The sequence below is a fragment of the Nelumbo lutea genome, chromosome 5 (assembly GCF_056320005.1).
Source record: "Nelumbo lutea isolate HS-2025 chromosome 5, American lotus-T2T, whole genome shotgun sequence".
Lineage (NCBI taxonomy): Eukaryota > Viridiplantae > Streptophyta > Magnoliopsida > Proteales > Nelumbonaceae > Nelumbo > Nelumbo lutea.
The window spans coordinates 4,127,470-4,151,257 of record NC_142688.1 but is presented as its reverse complement, the minus strand read 5'-3'; the positions used below and the strand labels follow the sequence as shown (position 1 = coordinate 4,151,257).

Sequence of the window (23,788 nt, the reverse complement as noted above, 5' to 3'; positions counted from 1 at the left end):
GACGCGACGCCCTTGGTCACGAACTTCCTTAGTGTCAGGCGTGGTACGACTTGTTTGGTTTTGGTGCCAAGTGATGCGAAGTGCTGAGCGAGGCGATCTTGAGCTCGGAGGTATCTATAGGTGGGTCAGTTCGGGCCCCCGATAGGGAGCTCAGTCCGCTAGTATCCCCTTGTTCCCCCTAGGCTTAGCCCTTTTTGTCGAGCTATTGTTTATGCCTCGTATCACGTAATAGAGAGTTCGTGCCAAATCTTCCTTCATCAAATCCCATGTTGAGCTTGAAGAGGCTGGAATGTCATGGTGACAGGGTAGACCGTAAATTATATATAAATCTAATACGGTTTATATTTCCGTTGGTAGTTTAGAATCCCTTGAAATTATGGGGTATGCCTCGTTAGTCGTTACCCTAGAAATCTAGAATCTGCACAAAATTGCACTGCATCTACATGGCAGTTTTAGCTATTTCAAATAATGGCATTTTGGTCAATGTCGTGCAATCCGAATTTACTCGTCCGTGAAAGATGGGGTGTTTTCGTAATATACGTAAAAATCGAGGGTCATCAGTTTCTATTTTGTGTGCCCTGTGCCCACCCACCCACCACTTCACACACTCTGCTTGGCTAGTAACTGCTATTGCATGTACTTGCAGGCTGCTAGGCTACACAGCACGAGAGCTCTGCAACAACACCGAAGCCGAGTGCGACTGTGCAACGGAGTTTCTTCTCTGCGCAAAGATGACGACCTTCATATCTTTCCTGTAACCCTAAATTCTCTCTCCCTCATAAGCGGCTTTTTTTCACGCAAACCAATGCCTAATACTCGCATAAATCAAAACTCTCTATATGTTTGATCATAAAAGAAGATCGCGAATAACAGGAAAAATAAAAATGGCATTTTGAGCGTGAACAAGGAACATTGAAACCTATAGAAGAAAAAGGAAAATTCCACTGCAAAGAAAAGTATTTACCATCTTTTGAGCTTTATTGCTCGGTCTCTCCATTCTCTTTGTAAGTTTCACGGTCTCGGAATGCTTTCGGAGGTTTTTGACAGCTAGAAAAGTTTCCTGGCTTCAGTTTTTGTTTCTGGGTGCTTGTGTTAGTGATAGGACGGTTGATCTCGCAGGGATGTGAAGGTTATCCGGCGAATGATTCATTTTGGCGGAATGCGGCTGGCTAACCGGTTTCCGCCAAATGCTTTGAAATTTCGGTAAATTTTTTCTCTTCTTGTTTCCGTTTCTTTCTTCCATCTGAAGTGATTACGACCACAGTATCCTTTTTTTTTTTTTTTTTTTTTTTTTCTAATTAGCTTTTCTTTATGTAACTGTAAAGCAATGGAAAAAACGTAGTGGATAAATCTCGACATTTTGTTGTCTTTGTTGCTGAACTTCTTTGCAGATGAAATGAGTGTTGGAGGATTTTCGGCTTTGCTGGTTGAAGATCTATCATGAGAATGCGATTTCTAAAAGGATCTTGGAGGAAAAGAGTTTGATTCCGCTGGGAACTTTATGTTGCATTGAAAAAGCTGTTTGATCTCTGTAATCTTTGGTTCTTGGCCCTGCATTTTGGTTCTTCGACGGTATCATCGGTTGTCCTTCGAATTCGGCTTCCTTTGTTGCAATATTTTGTTCCAAGGTTTTCTTTACGGAGGTTGAGGATAGGCGGACTGTTGGAATTAAAACAAGTTTGAAGAGCTAAAGGAGGTAGAAAAATCATTATTTCCACCTCCTTGGTTTAAAACTTTTTGATCAAAGGTGGTGCGTTGTCAGAATTAGGTGGGCTGTTGTTTCCAGCCGAAAATATTGGAAATATCTAGGCTTTGTCATTAAATTAACGAATTCAAAACTAATTCTACATTAAGATTCAGTGAAGAGTTTGGCGTTTAAAGTTTCTTGAAGAAAGGGAGCTGGAAAGCGCCTCCCTTTAGGGTTGTGGATATAGCTTTGGCTAAGATGTGCAGGAATTAGAGTGATCGAGAGGTAACGATGGCAAGTGCTTGGGATCATCTTGGGGAGATTGGCAATGTTGCACAGCTCACTGGCCTTGATGCCGTGCGGCTAATTGGGATGATAGTCCAAGCCGCAAGCACAGCGCGTATGCACAAGAAGAACTGCAGGCAGTTCGCTTTGCATCTGAAGCTAATTGGGAACTTGCTACAGCAGCTCAAGATCTCAGAGCTAAAGAAGTATCCGGAAACCCGAGAGCCATTGGAACAACTTGAAGATGCGTTGAGAAGGTCTTACATTCTGGTGAATAGTTGCCAGGATAGGAGCTATCTCTATCTGCTGGCAATGGGATGGAACATCGTGTACCAGTTCAGGAAAGCCCAGCAAGAGATTGACCGGTACTTGAAAATTATTCCCCTCATCACCCTTGTGGATAATGCGAGGCTCAAGGTATTCTTTAATTATTTTCATTTTGTTGTTTTTTGGTTGTTTTGATTCTTCTCCTATAAGGTACTAGTGTTCTCTCTTTTGCCTTTTGCAATGTACTGCTCCCTTGATGGCTGTATCTCCTATTTATTGCTGGAATCTGATTATCAGAAATTGAAGTCAAAATATATTTTCTCTGCATTATGTCTTCTCTTAGTTGCTTAATTAGTTGGAATTCAATGCTAGTTATTTTAAATTATATTAACATTCAGATGTAATAATGACTTCAGGGATATTATAACATTATGATCTTTATTGCACACGAGGGTGAAATATTGGTGCTATACATAGTTACATACACTGCTATTTTCTAGTACATTTGACCTCAGTTGCAACTTTACATGTTAGAGGGTGGAGCACAATCTTAACAACTGATAACAGCTTAGTAGGAAAAATGATCATTCATAAGGAAAACTTCAGCTTGATTGGATTTCATTAAAAATGTATTTTGACTTTAACTTTTGCAACAATACCATTTGGGTTGGGGATTTGGGATTTGGGATTGGCTGGATAGGTCAAGCATTTCAACAGGTTGGTGTGCTGTGAGGAACTGTGTATCAATAAAGCACCTTTCTTTATCCTGTAACTGAACATACTATTTCTTTCCTGTCCTACTTGGGGCAGTTGATCTAAACTCTGCATCAATCTTACCTTTGACTCAAATGGGCGCTGTCTTGCTATCGAATTTATTAGAATGTCTAGGTTTTAGTTGCTAGGTTCCTGCCATGGTTTGTTATTTTAATATTGATGAATATTTCGCCATCTAGAGTTGGAGAAATTTTGGAGATATTTCACTAGTTTTGCTGAGATATTTGGAAAACCTAAAAAATCAGTTAAGTTTTCTAGAAACACAGAATTTGTTAATAAACCTTCAAGACATCATTAGAAGAAATATAAAATTGCACATTTAAGGCTCAAAACCATAGCAAAGAACTATATAAATCAAATAGGAAAAATTAAGATACCGTAATAGGTATGTTTCTCTTTGTATCCCTTTTGGTCTTTAGCTATCTTCTCTTTCTCCATATATGTCATTTATTTGCCATTTTAACTTTTTCCTTTATTGTTATTTTATGTTTTGATTAGATTGAGAATACTTTTATAGTTACATGATTTTCTTTTTCTTTTGAATTATAGTGACTTAGTAATTGAATCATATCCAATGATTTAAAAGGTGCACCTAGGTGCACAAGTGAGGAGCATTTTAGGGTAGGCGCCTTGTCCAGGTCCTAGGCACAACCCTTTCAAAAGGCGCACACCTGGTGCGCCTTACGCCTCAGCCCAAGCGTGCGCCTTTTGAAACTTTGATGCTTTTTTGCTTTTTTTGTGTCTAGTGGTTGGGTTGGGGACTCCGCCCCCGGACCCTGTGCCACGCCCCTTGAGGCATTTATTATTTTTTGTGTGGGAAATAAGAATTTAAGACCAAGCCTAGACTTGTTTGGGCTCGCCTCAAGGGGCGTGGTACAAAGGCGGCTCGTAGAATCAGGAATGTAATATGTTTTACATCACATTAGCTACTTGAAGTAATGCAATTGAGAAAAAAGTGATTGTGGGTTTTATATGCTTGAAAATGTTTTATATATTTGATTTTATTTTTAAATTCTCATTTGAAATTTGAATATGCTTTACATGTTATATTTATGTATTTTAATATTAGATAGTAGGTTTTTAAAACATTTATTTTAAAATTAAAGTTTATATTTTTATTAATATTATGTTTAATATTTTTTTTTGCATTTTTTATTTTTAGCCTTTTTTTATAATTTTTGTGCCTTGCTTAAAAAGGTGTGCACCTCACCTTGTGACTCAAGCGCAAATTGACCCCTGCGCCTTTTTGCGCCTTACGCTTTTAAAACATTGATCATATCATAGTAGTAAGCAAATATCTAATCACCAATTCACTGTTGGTTCTTTTAGGACAATATTTAAAGAAAAAAACTATGATGGTTTTAATGAAATATTGATAATTTTCAATAATACTCTAAAATTTTAAATTTTAAATATATAGTCTAACAATGAAATCTGAAATATTGCTGACATATTGGGGATGTATGGAAAAAATGACTTTCGGGAGATTTTGTATCACCACCTAGCAAATGGGGATATTTCGGGGATATATCACCAAATATCGTTGATATTGCGAACCATGTGTAGGTTTTCAAGACTGCTATTCAGTCTTGATCACTAAGAGATTTTACGTTCGATGAGAAGAGAAAGTGAAGAAGATGTAGAAGAAAGAGTGATGGAAGAGCAATAGAACACAGATTTTGAGGAGAAGAACAGAATGTCAATTATTCTGCCGCCGCCACTTTGAGTTAATATATATAGGTTATGCTAGTTACATGAAAGGACATATCTGCCCTTGGTGTTTACATCATAACTGCTAACAAATAACAACCAATATAAAACTGAAACTAGAAATAACAGAACAACAAAATAACCACAGCTGTGACTAGATACATTCTACCCTACGGACAGAGTGGTACCATAGCTGTGGGGCCCACATCAATGTTCTCTACACTCCCCCCCAAGTTGGGAGTATATGTTCATCATTCCCAACTTGGATAGATCCGCCTCTAGTTTCTTTCTTGATACGGCTTTAGTAAGAATGTCGGCTAGTTGCATACTGGATGTGATGTAAGGGAGGCATACTTCTTGAGATGAGACTCTCTCTCGCACAAAATGGCGGTCAACTTCAATGTGTTTGGTTCTGTCATTCTGTACTGGATTATGTGCTATATTAATGGCGGCTTGATTATCACAGTACAGCATCAGGGGTTTCTCATACTCAATACCCAACTCCTCAAGTAGAGATCTTAGCCATAGGATTTCAGCCACTCCATTGGCCATGGACCTGTATTCTGCTTCAGCACTTGACCGGGAGACCACACTTTGTTTCTTACTTCTCTAGGAGACAAGGTTTCCTCCCACAAGGGCACAATATCCCGAGGTAGACCTTCTGTCATCAACACTCCCAGCTCAATCTGCATCAGTATAAACCTCCACCTTCATGTGATTGTTGTTCTTGAAAAGTATACCCCTACCTGGGCATCTCTTCAAGTAGGCTAAGATTCTTTCTGCCGCAAGAAGATGTGTGGTTCTAGGAGAATGCATGTACTGGATGACAACACTAACAGCATAAGTAATATCTGGCCGAGTGAGGCAGAGATATAGGAGCTTTCCTACCAGTTGCTGGAACATAACTTTGTCTTCAAGAAGCTCCCCACTCTCGGCACTAATCCTGTGATTCTGTTCAATTGGTGTATCTGCAGGCTTGACACCTAACTTTCCAGTTTCTGCCAACAGGTCTAGGACATATTTCCTCTGAGATATAAAGATCCCCTGTTTGGATCTAGCAACCTCAATACCCAAAAAATACCGGAGTACACCAAGGTCCTTCCCCTCAAATTCTTGGTGAAGAAGCTGTTTAAGAGACTCAATCTCATGGCTATCATTCCCTGTGACCATAATATCATCAACATATACTGCTAATAGTGTCAAAGAGGACTCCACCCTCTTGATGAATAGGGTATGATCTGACTGGGCTTGTACATATCCAAACTTCACAAGTGCTAGTCTAAATCTATCGAACCAAGCCCTAGGTGACTGTTTCAAACCATACAAAGCCTTGTTGAGCCGGCAGACCTTTTTACCTACTTCTGCATCATAGAAGTCAGGAGGCAAACAATGTAAACTTCTTCCTGCAGATCTCCATTCAGAAAGGCATTTTTCACGTCCATTTGGTATAAAGGCCAAGTGTGACTTGCTGCAAGGGACAAGAGAACTCGAATAGTAGTCATCTTGGCTACCGGTGCAAATGTCTCCAAGTAATCTATGCCATAAGTCTGTGTAAACCCTCTTGCAACTAACCGAGCTTTATACCTCTCAATAGATCCATCTGCATTATGCTTCACCATAAATACCCATCTGCACCCAACTGGTTTCTTTCCTTTTGGCAAATCAACTACCTCCCAGGTGTTGTTCTTCAACAGAGCATCCATCTCAACTTGCATTGCATCTTTCCATTCAGGGACGGATAGGGCTTCTTGCACTGTTCTTGGAATAGGGACATTGGAAATGGAGCTAAGGTAGGACCTATAGGTAGGAGATAGGCGATCATAGGATAAAAAATGGGAAATACAGTGGGCTGTGGATGTGGTACAATGTCGTTTCCCTTTACGGACTGCAATTGGAAGGTCAAGATCATCTGTAGGGGAAGTCTCTGTGGGCTCTGGGACTGAAGTATCTGGACCTGGAGCTGAAGATGAGATTGGAGCTGATCTGGACTGCTGATGATCAGGATCAACCTGCCTGCACCGGCTGTGATAAACCCTCAACTCCTGATCCCTCTGACCACCCTCACCATTGCAGTTCTCATCACCCAATGGAATAGGTAAAGGAACTACTCCACTCTCACTGCTCTCCCCCTGAAGACAAGAACTCAAACCCCCACTCTCACTACTCTCCCCCTGAAGTGCAACCCGAGGATAATAGGGTGTCCCCTCAAAGAAAGTGAAATCCATGGAGACAAACTTCCTCCCGGAGACATGATCATAACAGCAATAACCCTTTTGAGTTTGTGCATAACCAAGGAAGATGCATTTGGAGGCTTTGGGTTCGAACTTGGAGGGATGGGGTCCGAGAAGCTGAACAAAGCAAGTGCAACCGAATGTCTTATGGGGAATAGAAAACAAGTCCTCACGTGGGTGTAGAAGCGAAAAAGGAGATCGGATATCAAGGACCCTGGAAGGGACCCGATTAATAAGGTATACCGCCGTGAGGATAGCGTCCCCCCAGAAGCGAATAGGGACATTAGAAGTAAACATGAGGCTTCTAGCCACTTCCAAAATGTGCCTATTCTTCCTCTCGGCAACTTCATTCTGCTGAGGTGTATGAGGGCAAGAGCTCTGGTGGATAACCCCATGATGAAGAAGATAAGATGTCAATGATTTAGCAAAGTATTCCTTTGCGTTATCAGATCGGAGAACTTTGATCTTGGCATCAAACTGGGTTAGGATCATTTGGTGAAAATTTTGGGTCAGGGAAGGTACCTCATCTTGTGAACGCATGAGATAAACCCAAGAAAAGCGGGTATGGTCATCAACAAATAACAAAAAATATCTGTACCCACCCATGGAAGGGATATGATAAGGCCCCCAAACGTCAGTATGCACAATATCAAAAGAATTATCACTCTTTTTATTACTCAATAAATAAGGCTTTCTACAATGCTTAGCAAACTCACAACTTTCACACTGTAGTTGAGACAACTCAATAAACTCAAATAAAGTAGGAAACAGACTTTGTAAAGATCGAAAAGACAAATGACCTAATCGGTTATGCCAAAGCATAACCGGACTCACACTCTTAGAAACAAAAGACAACTTCTCTACTGACTCTCCCTGACGAAACCGCTCCCCGAGCAGATAGATCCGATTCGTCTCACGGCCAATCCCAATCACCTTCTGCGTCTCTAAGTCCTGAAAAACACATCGGTCAGGGAAGAAGGTTACTGAGCAGTTCATATGCTTGGTAATACTACTGACTGAAAGAAGGTTAGTATCAAGCTTAGGAACATGCAAAACAAATGATAGGGAGATAGTATCTGAAAGCTTGATGTCACCCTTCCCAAAAATAGGAACCAGGGAGCCATCAACAATAGATACCTTATCCCTACCAGAAGACAAATGGTAAGTAGTAAACAGTGAAGGCAAGCTAGTCATGTGATCAGATGCACCTGAGCCTATTACCCAACAAGGTTCAGTAGTACCTGGAGCTGAGGCATGATAGGCTGAAGCTCGAGTACCTGAATGGGCGAAGGCAGATGTGATAGGGGCTGATGGAGGCTGCGGTGACTGAGCTGAATTTCCAACCTCCTTTTCTAGCTGTATTAGGGCAGCCCGGACTGCAGCTAAGGTCTCCAAAGATGTTCTTTTTGTGCCAGATGAGGATGCTGAATCAGTGTTCATGGCTACATGAGCAGTGCCCTTCTTGTTTCTTAACTTCGCAGGAACCAAGTGGGGGTGCAGTTTCCAACATGTCTCTTTTGTATGTTTGGGTTTCTTACAATGTTCACATACTACATCCTTCTTGTCTTCCTTCCTCCTGTCCTTCTCTGAATCACCCCCTGATTTGGGTGTAGCCGCTACAAAGGCTGATATGGGTTGCATCATAACCTTCATTCTGGTTTCTTCACTATGTACAAATGAGTAAGCCTGAGAGAGAGTCACATTGTCTCTAGTCAAAATTTGGTGCCTCACAATATCATATTCTGAGTTCAGTCCCGCCAGGAACTCAAACACTATGTTTGTCTCGATGTGCTTTCTATGGGTCTGAGCATCTTTGGGACTCTCCCACTCAAGAGTCTCTAAGTGATCAATCTCATGCCACAGGGACTTCAAGGTAGAGAAGTAGACCGATACCGGTTTCTCTCCTTGTTTAAGGGTGTTCACTTCACATTTCAATTCATATGCTCTAGCAACATTAAGAGGTTGGGAGTAAGTTTCTTTCATAACATCCCATATCTCCTTAGCTGTTTTTGCCCACAAATAATTCCGGCTAATATGAGGCTGCATAGAATTACACAGCCATGTCATAACCAAGTAGTTTTCTTGCATCCACTTGGTATATGTCGGGTCTCCCTTGGAAGGTTCTTTCATATCTCCCAGGAGGTACCCTAATTTACCTCTTCCACCAATAGCCATCATGGCTGATTGGGCCCATTCCAAATAGTTTGATCCATCAAACTTTACGGTCGTAATCTGACCACCCATCTCAGAAATACCACCATAACTGATGTTCCCAAGACTGCCTTCTGCTTGAATTTTAGACTCCATTTCTGTCAAGTCTCAAAACAGTACTTGAATCACCAATCACAATCAAAACAGTATAGGTCTGATCTGTATTCTCAGTGTATGTGCACAAAACCGAAGTAATTCTGATCTGAAACCAACTAGCCAACACAGCAGTAGCTGTCCGTAGATCTCTAACCCCCTTAGAACTCTGAGAACAGCTTTAAAACAAAACTGATATGCTAGGGAAAGTTAGGGTTTTAATCAGTCCTGAAAGGAAGCAATTCAGTTGCACAGTCCAAACTATATAGATGAGCTTTCAGTAGGGTTTTAATTAGTCCTGAGAGGAAGTAATTCAGTCGCACAGTCCAAACTGTATAGATGAGCTTGCAGTAGGGTTAATAAGAAACCCTAGAATCTGATCGGATCTACCAGTCAACTTAAGAGTAGCTCTAGGTAGATCACAGAGTTCAGTCAACCACTAGAGCTTGCCGCAGATCACTTTCAAACCCTAGAGTAGAAAGGAACACAGTTCGGTCCAGGGTTTGATGTAAAACCCTAGGAAATCGAAGAGAGAAAGAGCTAGAATGGTTCGGCCTTCCCCTCCAGATAGGTCCAACCTATCTTCTCTGAATGAACTTCTATTAAAAAGTAACAACTTACAAGGAAAAAATAGTTCGCTGCCTTCTAGGGTTACCTGAACCCTAGTCTTCTTTGATCCTTCCTGACCACCAACACTCTGCAACCCTAGCAAGTTTCCAACAGCTGCTAGTACCTCTGGCGATCTCCAAGAATCAGTTTGCGAACTCCTTTTCAGCTTTCAGTCCTAGGAGATTCTCATGTGGTCGGCTGGTATTAGACTCACATGAAAAACCCTAACTTGGCTCTGATACCATGTAGGTTTTCAAGACTGCTATTCAGTCTTGATCACTAAGAGATTTTAGGTTCGATGAGAAGAGAAAGTGAAGAAGATGTAGAAGAAAGAGTGATGGAAGAGCAATAGAACACAGATTTTGAGGAGAAGAACAATGTCAATTATTCTGCCGCCGCCACTTTAAGTTAATATATATAGGTTATGCTAGTTACATGAAAGGACATATCTGCCCTTGGTGTTTACATCATAACTGCTAACAAATAACAACCAATATAAAACTGAAACTAGGAATAACAGAACAACAAAATAACCACAGCTGTGACTAGATACATTCTATCCTACGGACAGAGTGGTACCACAGCTGTGGGGCCCACATCAATGTTCTCTACACCATGCTTCTTGCAAAGTAACATGCACTTACCAAGAACTCCAGGTTGTCTGGTATAGGTTGTTGCCTTAGGCACTGGTAGTGATTTGGGAGTCGTTTCTTGTATTTTATTTCATTATGCTAGTGGTTGAACTGATCATTGAATTTCCAAATTTGGAGATTTCCAAACTTTTGAACCATCAATACCTTCAAATATGAACCAAGTCCTTTTTTATTGGGGAGCAGGGGTTTTCTTCATAGGAAATGCCTATGTAGCCAACCTCTGAATAAATGTTTTATTGTTGGAATGTTTTCTTGTGACAGTAGATCGTTTTAATTTGTTTGGTTTGGAGGAAGTTAGCATCCATTTGTTTGAAAATGGCAGAAAATGAGACAAGGAGAGAGTCAGTGAGCAAGGAAAGGTGGCATATTTCACCTTTTTGTTAACTACTTGGTGCTTGGAACTGAACAGGGCGGGACAATGCTTAATTAAGTTCTTGGTGCTCTATCTACACAGCACTGGGGAAGAACCTGCACTAATATATACTAACTCAAACAAGGATGTCCTATTTACTGTATTTATAGCCATCTTGGATTTACAGATTACTGTATTCATGAAATAACGTTAACATCCCATAGCATTCATTCTTTATTTTCCCCTCTTCTTGAGTGTGCAGGAAAGGCTGGAAGATATTGAAAGAGATCAACGTGAATATACTTTGGATGAAGAGGACAGAAAGTTGCATGCTGTTATTCTAAAACCCGAGCCTACAAAAAATGACACAATGGTGTTGAAGAAGACCCTTTCTTGTTCTTATCCAAACTTGCCTTTTGATGAAGCACTTCAAAAGGAAAATTCAAAACTACAACAGGAGTTACAACTATCACAAGCAAACATGGATGTGGGTCAATGTGAGGTAATTCAACGTTTGCTTGAAGTTACTGAAGTTGCAGCAAGTTCTCTACCAGACAAGGATTCACCTGACAAAAGTTCCAAGAAAGTGGAGCCAAAATATTCAGATGCCCATAATGATAAATTGCATTCCTCCGATGAGAGATATCATGGGGAGAATAATACTTATGTGCCCTCAAGGTTTGTTTCCTTAAAGTTCATATATTTGTGGATCCAAGTCATTTGGATGACAACAATTCATCGCTAGTTAATCCTTAATTATTGCATTACCTACCTAGGTCAGTAGGTACATGCATTGGACATAAAACCAGACAAGCTCTATCCAAGCTTAGTCTAAACTTTTATTTTCCATATAAGATTATAATGTCAACAATCTGCTATTCATTTTGTGGCTCAGTGACACCCTAATTATTTCTTTTGCAGAACTACTTCTTCAGTTTCATCTGGACATGACCTACTCTCAACTAGAGGATCACACCGGCATGAAGAATGGCATTCAGATTTACTTGGCTGTTGTTCAGAACCTTATTTGTGTATGTATTCCCTAGTTTTAATGCATTAAGTTGGAATTATTCATGAATGTTAAGTGGGTCAATTCTCCCTTCCTTTGGCAAGTTTCATTTGCCACTGCCACACAGTGTGCATCATTTTTTTTTTTTTGTCTTGCTGTTATTGTTATGACATCTTTGATCACCTGCCTAGCAATAGAAGATATACTTATGTTTTATTCGATATTATATGTTTAGGAATTGAAGTTTACTCTTACTAGGAACTAATGAAAACTAACGCTTGTCCATTTACTTGGAATTAATAACTGCAATTGCCACTTACAAGCAGAATGGGACATTTGAATTCTGTTTGGAGTGGCACTATGTAGTGTAAATATCATGGGATGCCATTTGGCTGAAAAAAAAACATGGAAATTCTGTATCTAGATAAGGAATCTCTTGGGGTTTTGGTCTTAGAGGAGGTCTTAGGGAGGATGAACCTTAGAGGTTAACATCCTTGCAGACTTTTTAAATTTATGATTGTCTTTTTGTTAACTGCTTGGGTTTCATCCAAAGGAATGCTATCAGGGATGGCAAAATTTATGATTGTCTTTTTTTTTTTTGTTTTGTGGGAGCCAAGGGATACAAAAAAAAAGGATCATTTGGTAAAGTGGGAGGTGGTGTCAAGGAGCAGGGATAACAGAGGATTAGGGATAGGGAATATTAAACTCAGGAACTTGGCACTATTGGGTAAATGGCTATGGAGGTTTCCTTTGGAACAATAAAATATGTGGCATAATGTAATTGTAAGCATCCATGACATGGCAGACACCAGATGGGATGTTGGTCTTGATCCTAGGGCATCATAGGCATCTCCTTGAAAAGCAATCCACAGCTTGCTACCTTCCTTTCACTTGTATATCAGGTATGATTCTTGTGCTGGAAATAAAGTGCATTTCTAGGAAGATGTCTGTTTGGGGATACACCTCTTAAAGACAGATTTCCACCTATCTACTTCTTGTCCCTCAACAAAGGGAGAGTGATTTCTTCTGTGTGTGCTAATGGAAACTCTTGGGATCTGGCATTGAGGAGAGGGTTAAGGGAATCTGAAATGGGCATAGTTGATGATCTCATTTCCCTTCTTAGTAGTGCTTTCTTGGATCCTTCTTGTCAGGACGCTAGGATTTGGTTGGTGCCCCCTTTTGTCTTTTTTTTTTTTTGATAATTGAAAATTTAATTTATTAATCAAAGAAAGATCTGTTACAAATAATCCCAGAGAGAGGCTCGGCGTCAGCTGCACTCTTTAAGAACAAATCAGGACTACATGAGATAAAAGTTACCACTAGAAGAGAGATTATACACAATCATAAAGCTGCCCAGAACAGAGAAACCCTATTAACCCTTTGTTTTGCAAGAGAATCAGCCATCTCATTAGCTGATCTTCTTACCCATTGGATCCTCACTATCATATTCCTTGTTACCCAAGCCACCTTCTTAAGAAGATCTCTTAAATCCTAGACAGTTGAATCTGGATCCAGCAACCATCTCACAACAACCTGGGAATCGCCTTCAATTATCAGCCTTTCAATAACAGAGAAACCCTATTAACCCTTTGTTTTGCAAGAGAATCAGCCATCTCATTAGCCGATCTTCTTACCCATTGGATCCTCACTATCATATTCCTTGTTACCCAAGCCACCTTCTTAAGAAGATCTCTTAAATCCTAGACAGTTGAATCTGGATCCAGCAACCATCCCACAACAACCTGGGAATCGCCTTCAATTATCAGCCTTTCACTACCAAGTTGGCTGGCTAGCTGAATCCCCTATACAACAGCTAATAGCTATGCTCTGGTAGAATCTCCTAAGCCAACTGAACCTCTAAGATATTGTTGTCCTTGCCTATCAAGATTCCTCCTATAGCACAGGGGCCAGGGTTACCTTGGCTGCTTCCGCCAAAGTTTAGTTTAACAAACCCTTCAGGAGGAGGGACCCAAACTGCAAGAAACCTCAGTTTTAAAGATGAAGTGCTAGCCACTGTTGACCAGTTCCTCCAGAAGTAATCAAAGGAGAAAGACTGGGATAAAGAGGTTGTTCTCAACCAGTGCATTGCCCTTAAGAAAATGCAATCCTTCAACTCAGAAAGGCTTCTCTCCTTTTGTCTCTTTCGCCTATGCTTCCTTTTACTCTGTCCTCCTTCAATCCTTACACCCGGTAGTTTCCTTCCCTACAAAGGATCCTGTACCCCCCAAAACAAGAGCCTTTTGCTGGGAGGTGGTGCTCCAAAAAATCAATACTATGGATAAATTACAAAAAAGGAGGTCGAATCACTACCTCTCTCCTCATGCTTGTTGCCTTTGTTTAGGAAATGGTGAGACAACTGCACATCTTTTACTGTATTGTCCATTCACTTCTTTTGTGTGGAATTGGTTTTCTTCCCTATTTGGCTACAGGTGGACCCCTCCCCTGGATGTGGTAAGCCTTTTTGACCCAAGTTTCTCTATACTACCAAAGGAAAGGGGGTAAGGTGATGTAGAGGGCAACAAGAGCAGCCATCCGTTGGTCTGTATGGGAGGAAAGGAACAACAGAATCTTCCAAGGGGTAGAAAGATCAAAAGAACAAGTCATTGACTGCATAGTCATTAAAGTTATGCATTGGCTGAAAGTTACTGATTTGTTCAAAGACTTTTCAGTGGATGATATACTAAGGGGGTGGTTAGCAGTGGCAAATTCTTCATCTATACAGTCTGTGTTTCAGCCTTATTGGACTCCTGCAGCACAACAAAGGGTAAAATTAAACTTTGACGGAAGCTCCTTGGGTAATCCAGGAACCTCTAGAGTTGGAGGAATCTTCAGGGATGGGGAGGGCAGACTGATGGCACTATATTCTGCTCCATAGGTGTGGGAGACTCTCTGAGAGCTGAAATCATGGCTCTACTACAAGGATTGAGATTGGCCAAGCAATGGGGATTTCAGAACTTTGAGGCAGAGGGAGATTCTGAACTGTTAATAGGATGGCTGCAGACTAAAAATCTGGGTGCATGGACTTTCAGACAACAGATAAGGGAAATACTATGCTTAGGAAGGGAGGCTGGGGTAATCTTCAGAAGGGTAAGGAGGTCAGCCAAATCTGTGGCTGATGGTTTGGCAAAGCAGGGGGCCTTCAGGGAGAACTTTTTTTGGGCTGTACTGTAACTTTCTAACTTGATTGGGGCCAACACTCATTTTCTGAGTGGTTGACAATGTATGATGATTAATTACTATTTTTAATGAAAGTTACTGTTTCCAATAAAAAAATGCATCAAGAAAAATAAATGGGGAGTGCCCTATTGGTGGTCTAGCTCATGATGCTGATGGGAGTTCTTCAGGTTTTCAGCAGGTTGATTGGTTCTATCACCATCAATGCCGCTGAGGTGTGGAGCCTCTTGAAGCTTCACTAAGTAGCAAGGATCATTGCAGACAATTGTAATTAACTAATTATTGAGGGTGATTCGAAGTTGATCAATTGCTTCAAGGATAACAAAGAGCCCCCCTGAAATCTTAAAATGATTATTGAAGACCGCTATAATCTGTTTAGTAGGTTTGGATTGAATGTCCAATATTCACATGTATACAGGGAAGCCAACTCCATGGCTGATTATCTGGTTAACATTGGCCACAATGATGTGTTGGTTGAATCTGTTACTGATACTAGGATTTTGACGTATTTATGCTTCTGCGGCTGTTGGGAAGGGCTACTCCCCAGTCTGTGTAGCTCCCTTTCTCCTTGTTATCAAATAAAAAAAAAACTATTTTTATAAAACATCAAGGTTTAAAACATTCTTTTTATAAACTTTCTTCTGATAAACTCTTCTACAAACTATACCTTTTCGCATTTTGCCTTTCCAGTTGTAGAATATGAGACACATTATCAGGCTGCATCAAGTTAAATTTTGATGAAAGTAGTATTGGGGAATCTGGATCCCTCAGGTGTGGGAGGGGTCTTTAGAGACGAGAAGGGAACTATAAAGGCTTTGTTCTCAGGGACAATAGGGGAAGGGGACTCATTAAGATAAATTATGGCAGTGATTTGAGGAGTACAGAAAGCAAAAGAGATTAACATCAAGAAGCTTGTGATTGTGGGTGACTCTAAAGTGGTGGTAGGAATAGGATGGCTGCTGAATATGGAAGAAGCTTTGTGGCTTTATAGGAGTGAACTTAATTTCAAATGGATAACTGCAGGAATACAGGTCAAGGTTCAATCGGTTCTAAGATCCGCCAATGCTACTAGCAAAACAAGGGGGTGAATAGAGATCATTTATGTTGGGCTGAGTTGTAGTTAATGGGAAGAGATAGTTGTTCTACTCTTCATTGATGTAAATTACATTGTATATTATGATTTCATAAATTCAAGTAATTTATCAAAAAATGAGGCACACTATCTGAGGTATGAAGATTTATTGCCCCCTCTTCCATTGACAGTATTTGCTACTGATAGTTATAATTGTTTTAGTAGTGATTAGATATTGAATCAGTATACTTGTCAGACTATCATATTACACATTTGTTGGAAGATATTTAAGCATGATGGGATTTTATGATTTGCATACTGCATTTAACATTCTTGTATTGTATATTTAAGCTATCCCTCAGTTATCACTATTATCTAAAAGGCTAGGTTGTTAATTGGTGCCACTAAGTTCTACAATTGAAATTTGAAAAGCTTTATATCTCATCTTGGAAAAAACATTGTCCTTTTGTTAGTTGTTAATCAGGCCACGATACTCAAGTTCTTTTTCTTCTGTTAACCATTTTATAGATGGGTTATTAATTTTTCACAGGTATGAGGACTTTCTTCTATCCATGTGGCACATTTTCAAAGATTGCTACAGTGGCTACTAACAGGCATATGTGTAAGTATGTTCAACTAATATTCTGGTCTGATTTTCTCTTTATTTTCCATTTAACTGCAACTATGTGAGCATAACTTGTCTGAATTAATAATGTAGACATTGCTTTTTAGTACCACTTTTTTGCCCCAGATAAAAGCTAGAACTTTACAAGTTTTGTTAGATGTAATTCTTGATTGTGATTTCAATTATTTGCATCATAAAATGCTGATGTCCTATAGGATGGAAACTGATGAGGGCAGATTTGGCCCTCCAGTAAAATTGTGACACGTGGCACCTCGTGACAACTAGGAAAACACCCAGCCAACAAACTTACGAAGTTGGTGACCCACCCGGGCACCTGTCTGGCCGGCCTGGCGTGACCTGCGCGCGGCCTGACATGCGCCTGTGCGACCTGCGCACGCCTGCGCGGCGCGCACGAACTGCACGGCGCGCACGCGGCCTGCGCGAACTGCGCGTGGCCTGTGCGAACTGTGCACGGCCTGCGCGACCTGGCCGACCTGGACCAGCCTAGCGCATGATCCGGCCAAGGCGCCAGCTTGATGACCTGATCTAGACACTGACCCGCCGACTAACGCAGGCACCCCTCTGACAACCCGGCCCAGGCGCCGACCTGGCCCCCTGACACAAGCGCCAGCCTGACGACCTCGAGGAGTTCACCACCGTACCCTGGTTCTGACCGGATGCGACGAGTCTTACCGTTTAGAGGCTTTTCACCCACCTAACCCGCGAAGACTCCGGTATATAAAGACCTCACCCCCCAAAGGGGAAGGGGATGGAAAAGAAAGGGAAGTAACCCTGCTCTCTAGCTCTCTCATATTATCTTCAAAGCTCTCTACAATAAGAGTGCTAACTTAAGCATCGGAGAGCCCCCACCGGGAAAGTACCCCCGGGACCTCTAATTCAGTTCTCGCAGGTCCTTCAGCTCCCGCCGCCTACGAAGAGGAGGAAAAGATGCAGTTCTCGGAAGTCCCTCAGCTCCCCCCACCTACAAGGAGGAAGAGATGGAGTTCTCGGAGGTCCCTCAACTCCCGCCACCTACAAGGAGGAGGAAAAGATGGAGTTCTCGGAGGTCCCTTAGCTCCCGCCACCTACAAAGAGGAGGAAAAGATGGAGTTCTCGCAGGTCTCTCAGCTCCCGCCACCTACAAAGAGGAAGAAAAGATGAAGTTCTCGCAGGTCCCTCATCTCCCGCAGCCTACAAAGGAAAGAAGACCGCCTCATGCTGAGGGCAGTCGGATTGCGCTGCACCAGGGAGCTCCAACATTCTCTAAGGCATCGACCGCCTAGTAGGGAGTTCGCCACCAAGGCAGTTCGCCCCCAGGCAGTTCGCCACCAGGGAGTTAGCCTCCAAGGCAGTTCGCCACCAAGGCAGTTCGCCCCCAGGTAGTTCGCCACCAGGGAGTTCGCCACCAGGCAGTTCGCCCCCAGGCAGTTCGCCACCAGGCAGTTCGCCCCCAGGCAGTTCGCCACCAGGGAGTTCGCCACCAGGCAGTTCGCCCCCAGGCAGTTCGCCATCAAGAAGTTCGCCACCAGGCAGTTTGCCCCCAGGCAGTTCGCCACCAAGGCAGTTCGCCCCCAGGCAGTTCGCCACCAAGGCAGTTCGCCACCAAGGCAGTTCGCCCCCAGGTAGTTCGCCACCAGGGAGTTCGCCACCAGGCAGTTCGCCACCAAGTAGCTCGTCACTAAGGTACACCACCACCGGGTCGAATAACGAGGTACTTTGCCAAAAAATTTTACATCACAAAACATTGGTACGTGGCCGAAAATGGTTGCATCAGAAACATTTCTGTCCATCTTGTCAATCTGCTCATTTCAGCAGTTTCGAGATGTAAAACCATATAAGATGCTGATGTCCTTGTACACAATGTTTGGAGATCACAAATCTTTCCTTCACATTATACAATGTTCTGGCTCACTTGAAGTGGGAAAAAAGGTCTTCCTTATCATAGTGAACCTTTTATTAGGCCCTGGTGGCAATGCCAGATTAATATTCAAAGGAAGCAAATAGAAGCTGGATGATGCCATGAAAACGTTTTTTGTTATAAATGCAAAAAAAAAAAAAACACTATTAAAATAGTTGGAGTTTTACAATGCCTTCTAGATGGATATGGTTACCCCAAATGCCTTTAACATTGGAGTTTTGCAATGTTCAGTTAATTATATAAATTTAACTGAGTGTAAGTGTGTAACTATTTCAAAATGCTATCCAACACTCTAATCATTTTTTCCTGGTGAGCAAGAATGTTCAATCGTGCAACTGAGTGTAACTATTTCAAGATATTTCACTTCTTAGTGGAATGTTCAATCGTGTAACTATTTCAAAATGTTTCTAGTTCTTGGTTGTTGTATATAAATGTAACTGAGTGTTGGAGTTGTATTCCTGATATAATGGCAATCAGAGTATTCAAATCTTGAAATCTCTAGAAAGCAAGCTAGTAAAATTTGTTTTTTTTTTTTTTTTTTGCCTTTATTGGATCTCTGAATGCAGTGAAAATTTGCTTTTATGGAGTTCTGAACTCTTGCATATGCATTGTGATATTAATTGAACAAGTTATACTGAGAAAAATGTCTTCTCTCTTGATCATTAGCTCCTGCAGAAGCCTGTAATGAACTCATGGCATATTCATTGATATTGTCTTGCTGCTGCTATACTTGCTGCATCAGAAGAAAGCTACGCAAGATGCTCAACATTACGGTATGCCCATTCTCATGGTCTTATTTTACTTGTTACATAGATGGAGGTTCCTAGAGAAATCAATGGGTGAACAAACAGTAACTAGAAAATTCTTTCAGTCTGTCTTGTGGTTTTTACTAATGTTTCAGAAGTGTGCAGTATAAATTCACATTTCTCTTGCCTTTTTTTTTGGAGCTTTACAGCAGAAGCCGATGTCATGATTCCTTTTCTGCAGCTTATTTCTGCTTCTACCTTGAGAAATCTCCAAATCATAGTTGTCAAGGTGACACCTAGGCGACAAGGCGCCCTTGGAGTCTCGCCTCGCCTAATCGCCAAGCAGTTTCCTATAGTGTTATAACAAACATTTATATATTTAATTTTTTGAGGTTATAATTATAAAATAGACATTTTTAAACTAAAATATCCATTTTGTGTGTTTATACACTAATTTCTTTTTGTTATTTTCTTATTTGTTAGGGTTTAACACAAACATTGCTAAATGCTGTATTGAACCCTCAAAGACTTCAAAACCTGAACCAATAAGTAAGAAAGAACATAAAATGTTGTCCAATCAACACATTTTCTTCTTTTTCTTTACTAATTGTGTTTTTATATACTAATTTTTTCTTCTTCTTCTTCTTCCACCTTTTCTTTTCTTCTTTTCCTATAACAGAAATAGGGGTTCAGCCCCTATATTTTTTGAAAATCTGAACCAATAAGTAAGTAAGAACATAAAATGTTGTCCAATCAACACATTTTCTTCTTTCTCTTTACTAATTTTGTGTTTTTATATACTAATTTCTTCTTCTCCCCTATATTTTTCGAATTTTCTTTTCTTTCTTCTTTTTCTTCTCATGAATATGTTGGAATATATTGATTTTCTATACTTTAACATGAATTTTATACTTTTCTTATGAAAATTATGGATATTTATCAGGGAAATATGAGTATGGAACCTAGGGAACTACCCTAGGATACATGTTTTTACTTAAAAAAAAAATCCATCGCATAGGTAATGCCTAGGCGCCCGCTCAGACAACTAGGCAACTAGACGCCCCCCTGTTGCCTATCCTCGCCTTGGCGCCTTGAAAACTATGCTCCAAATAGATAATTGGATATGATTATAAATCCAGTACTGAAAGGTACTGCTAAAAACAACAGTATTGGAATTTAAAGTAACTGTAGCCTGCCTACAACCCAAAAAAGGAGCAAGTATGCTCACAAAGGAAAATGTGAAAATTGGAACGGGAAGTGTGGGTGGTAAAAATCCTTGTCAGGCCAATAATTGTCCAACATAAAGCCAATTTCAAAATACATTGCTAATGATAATTGAATATTATTGTATCACTGTATGCATTTTTATGCAAGTATTTCCCCCTTTCTAATTCAGGTTTTCTCATAGGTGCATGAAAATACAAAGTTGCTTCGAGCTGTGATCAATGGATATAATTTTGTCCATTTGGTCACTCATCCAACAATCTGTGGTTTCCATTATTTTTGAATAATCCAAAGCCCGCCCATCTTCTTGTGCACTTTAAACTCAATGATTAGTGTTTTGGAGAAGGAAAACATCAAAAAAAGGAAAATATTGCTTGGGGAACAATTATTTAAATGTTTAATAGTTAATAAAATCTCTGTCGGCCAAATGAAGAGGGCCAATTTAATCCATGTGTAATTTAGGTACCAAATGTACACTAGTTTCACCATATGTTGCTTGTTGCTGAGTCCATCTTTCTGTTTGGCAGGGAGGTTTGTGTGATGACTTCCTCTCACATTTGATTTGTTGCTGCTGTGCCTTGGTTCAAGAATGGCGAGAAGTGGAGATCCGTGGAGTTTATGGTATGTTCTACTTCTACTCATGGAGCTTTTCTTAGCTCCTCTGAAATAGATGCAATTGCCAGTAGCAATAGTCAAAAAAGTCTTGCTGATATTAAAATAACTTGCAGGTCCTGGAAAGACAAAAACAAGCCCACCACCTTCTCAGTATATGGAAGCCTAAGTGGGGTATATAAAGGATGAAGCTTGGTCGTCTAATGGGTTACCACTCTTTAAGCTTTTACCATAGAACAGAGCAGTAGCATCTGTGACTTAGAAGTTGTACCTGGGATTCTGTTCTGTGCCATTTATTTAGCTTTGTAAATTTGGTATGTATACCTTCCAGATGAAGATGGTGTGTTATACATGCATTCTTAAATGAAATGTTTGCTTAATTTGATCTACACGATGGGGCAAAAGATAGACGGGGGTTAAGTCTATTTGATCCAGGTATTATAGGACGTGCACAAGCAGGGTACCTAATGAGGCAGTCTTTTTCTACCGAAAAAAAGGGAGGCAGTCTTAAGCACTTGGACCGGTCAACTCATGGATTTAGGAAACCTTCCAACAGAACCACACACGATGAATGGGAACATTCCACCATCCAGTAGGCATTTTGTGTATCAGACTCACCAACAGAATACCTCTCCTGTGACTTTCCATGGGATCACACAGTAGGATGATCAACATTCAATAATGAAACCATCGTGGATCTTTTCGATATCTATTACATTTGTACAGCCCATGTTTTTATCATCCGGACCCGCTGTACATCAAGCTGGACTGGAAGGCTATTGGTGATATACTACTCATCATTTTAAAATTGTAAATCATAATTTTGTTTGGTATTTCTGATGCTTATGGTTATGACCAATTGATTTGATCCCACCACATTCAGCCGGCCAGTGTTTAGTAGGGACTAGTGCGTTGCGTAATGTGGTAGCCAGATTACCTACTCACTTTTTTTCTACCCACAATTCAAGATGGCGATGTGGCTGCAATACCGGACGGATAGAGTATGGGTAGCCAGATTTCCTACCTCGCTTCACAAACTCATGTTCTAACTCCTTCAGATTATCTGGGGCCCGTGAATTTATTATTGGCATATAATATTATCATTGGTTTTACAGACAGTTTAACAGTCAGCCAAGGTTTAAAGTATACATTACGTTCTTATAAGGGGTGTATTGGGGTTTTGATAGATTAAGGGGTGGAGGAGCCTTAAACTGATATCTCTGAATTAGTTTTAAAAATAATAAAAACAAAAAAACAAAAATACACTATTGATATCACCCGATACGCCCAGCCAGCCGTTGCATTCTACTAATCTTTCCTCTGTTGCAACCAGACACGATCTCGATCTCGGGCTTTTTACTCTATCAGGCATCAGGCTGGCTATCAGCTACTTAACCTGAGTCAGAGTGGCCTCCCTAGCAGTTGTTAAACGTAAACGTTAATTTTAAGCTGTCACACGGGTTACAGAGGTAATATTATCTTAAAATGACACTGTTTCAAAACTGGATTTGAATATTCATTTATAAAACTTTAAATATCTTTATTATTCCAAGTTTGCAATATTTGGTGCATCGCCCACCCCGAAAACCGATAAAAATATCTTACTAACGTACGATAATGTGTAGATGCTCGGATCGTTATGTTGTGTTTGGTCGCAGTACAATTTCTCATTTAATTTTGTTTTGGGTTTTAATTTATTCTATTTCATTTAATTTGTACTATAATCAAACAAAATAGGTTAAAATTTGAAACAAAAAATAGGTCAGAATTTACATTCAAATAATTTGCACTGTCATAGTTTTCTATCAGTGCAATTTATTGCATTGCAACCAAACACAGCCTTAGGGGTGAGTCGGGTGACCATCAAAAACCAAAAAATAAAAAATAAAAACTGAAAAAGCTAATTAATTGAACCAATTGATTTGGTATTTAGGCTCAGTTTGAAAAAAGTACAAATACAAATATATACAATATAAATACATGCAAAATAATACAAATTATAAGGTTTTACACTCTACATATTTACATTTGTACTCCTTTCAAACTTAGTCTTAGGCTGCATTTAAAAGGCGTATAAATACAAATATGTATTATGCAAATACATACAAAATATAAAAATTTATACTCTATATATTTGTATTTATATTCCTTCTAAACTGAGCCTTAGAAAAAACCGAACCAATTCAATCATTAACCAATATCAAATACATATGGATATATATATATATATATATATATATATATATATAATCAAGCCCGCCTGGCGCCCGTAAATGGTGAGTAAACGTATAGGCAGAGGCAGAGAGCTGATGATAGTTGGAGAACCGAGGGGAGGAAAATGGATATGGGTTAGAGGGTATGGATGCAATGCAAAATGGGTCCTATCCCATCTCCCATCTGAAAGGGACGGGGGAGGTTTGGGCGAGTGTTCTGTTATCTTCGTTATCTTGTTAGGGAACGAGAGGTCTAAACTGCATCGCCCCTCAACTCAATCACTTGTACCTACGTATAGGCTATATCCCCTCAGCTAACAACC

The 23,788-nt window shown here is 40.4% G+C and overlaps 1 protein-coding gene across 2 annotated transcripts; it reads left to right on the top strand.

Moving 5' to 3' along the window:
- Positions 1 to 571: 571 nt before the first annotated feature.
- LOC148849915 (protein MID1-COMPLEMENTING ACTIVITY 1-like) lies at positions 572 to 21,641 on the top strand. 2 transcript variants are annotated; one of them, XM_088945038.1, is made up of 9 exons: positions 572 to 1,004; positions 1,120 to 1,203; positions 1,392 to 2,389; positions 11,135 to 11,550; positions 11,794 to 11,903; positions 16,678 to 16,749; positions 19,337 to 19,443; positions 21,168 to 21,261; positions 21,369 to 21,641. In XM_088945038.1, the coding sequence occupies exons 3-9, from the start codon at positions 1,979 to 1,981 to the stop codon at positions 21,419 to 21,421; spliced, it is 1,263 nt and encodes a 420-aa protein (XP_088801164.1). In that variant the 5' UTR covers positions 572 to 1,004; positions 1,120 to 1,203; positions 1,392 to 1,978; the 3' UTR covers positions 21,422 to 21,641. The 2 variants fall into 2 exon arrangements, with proteins under 2 accessions (XP_088801164.1, XP_088801165.1); XM_088945039.1 differs by having other exon boundaries at positions 598 to 1,203.
- The last annotated feature ends 2,147 nt before the right edge of the window (positions 21,642 to 23,788 follow it).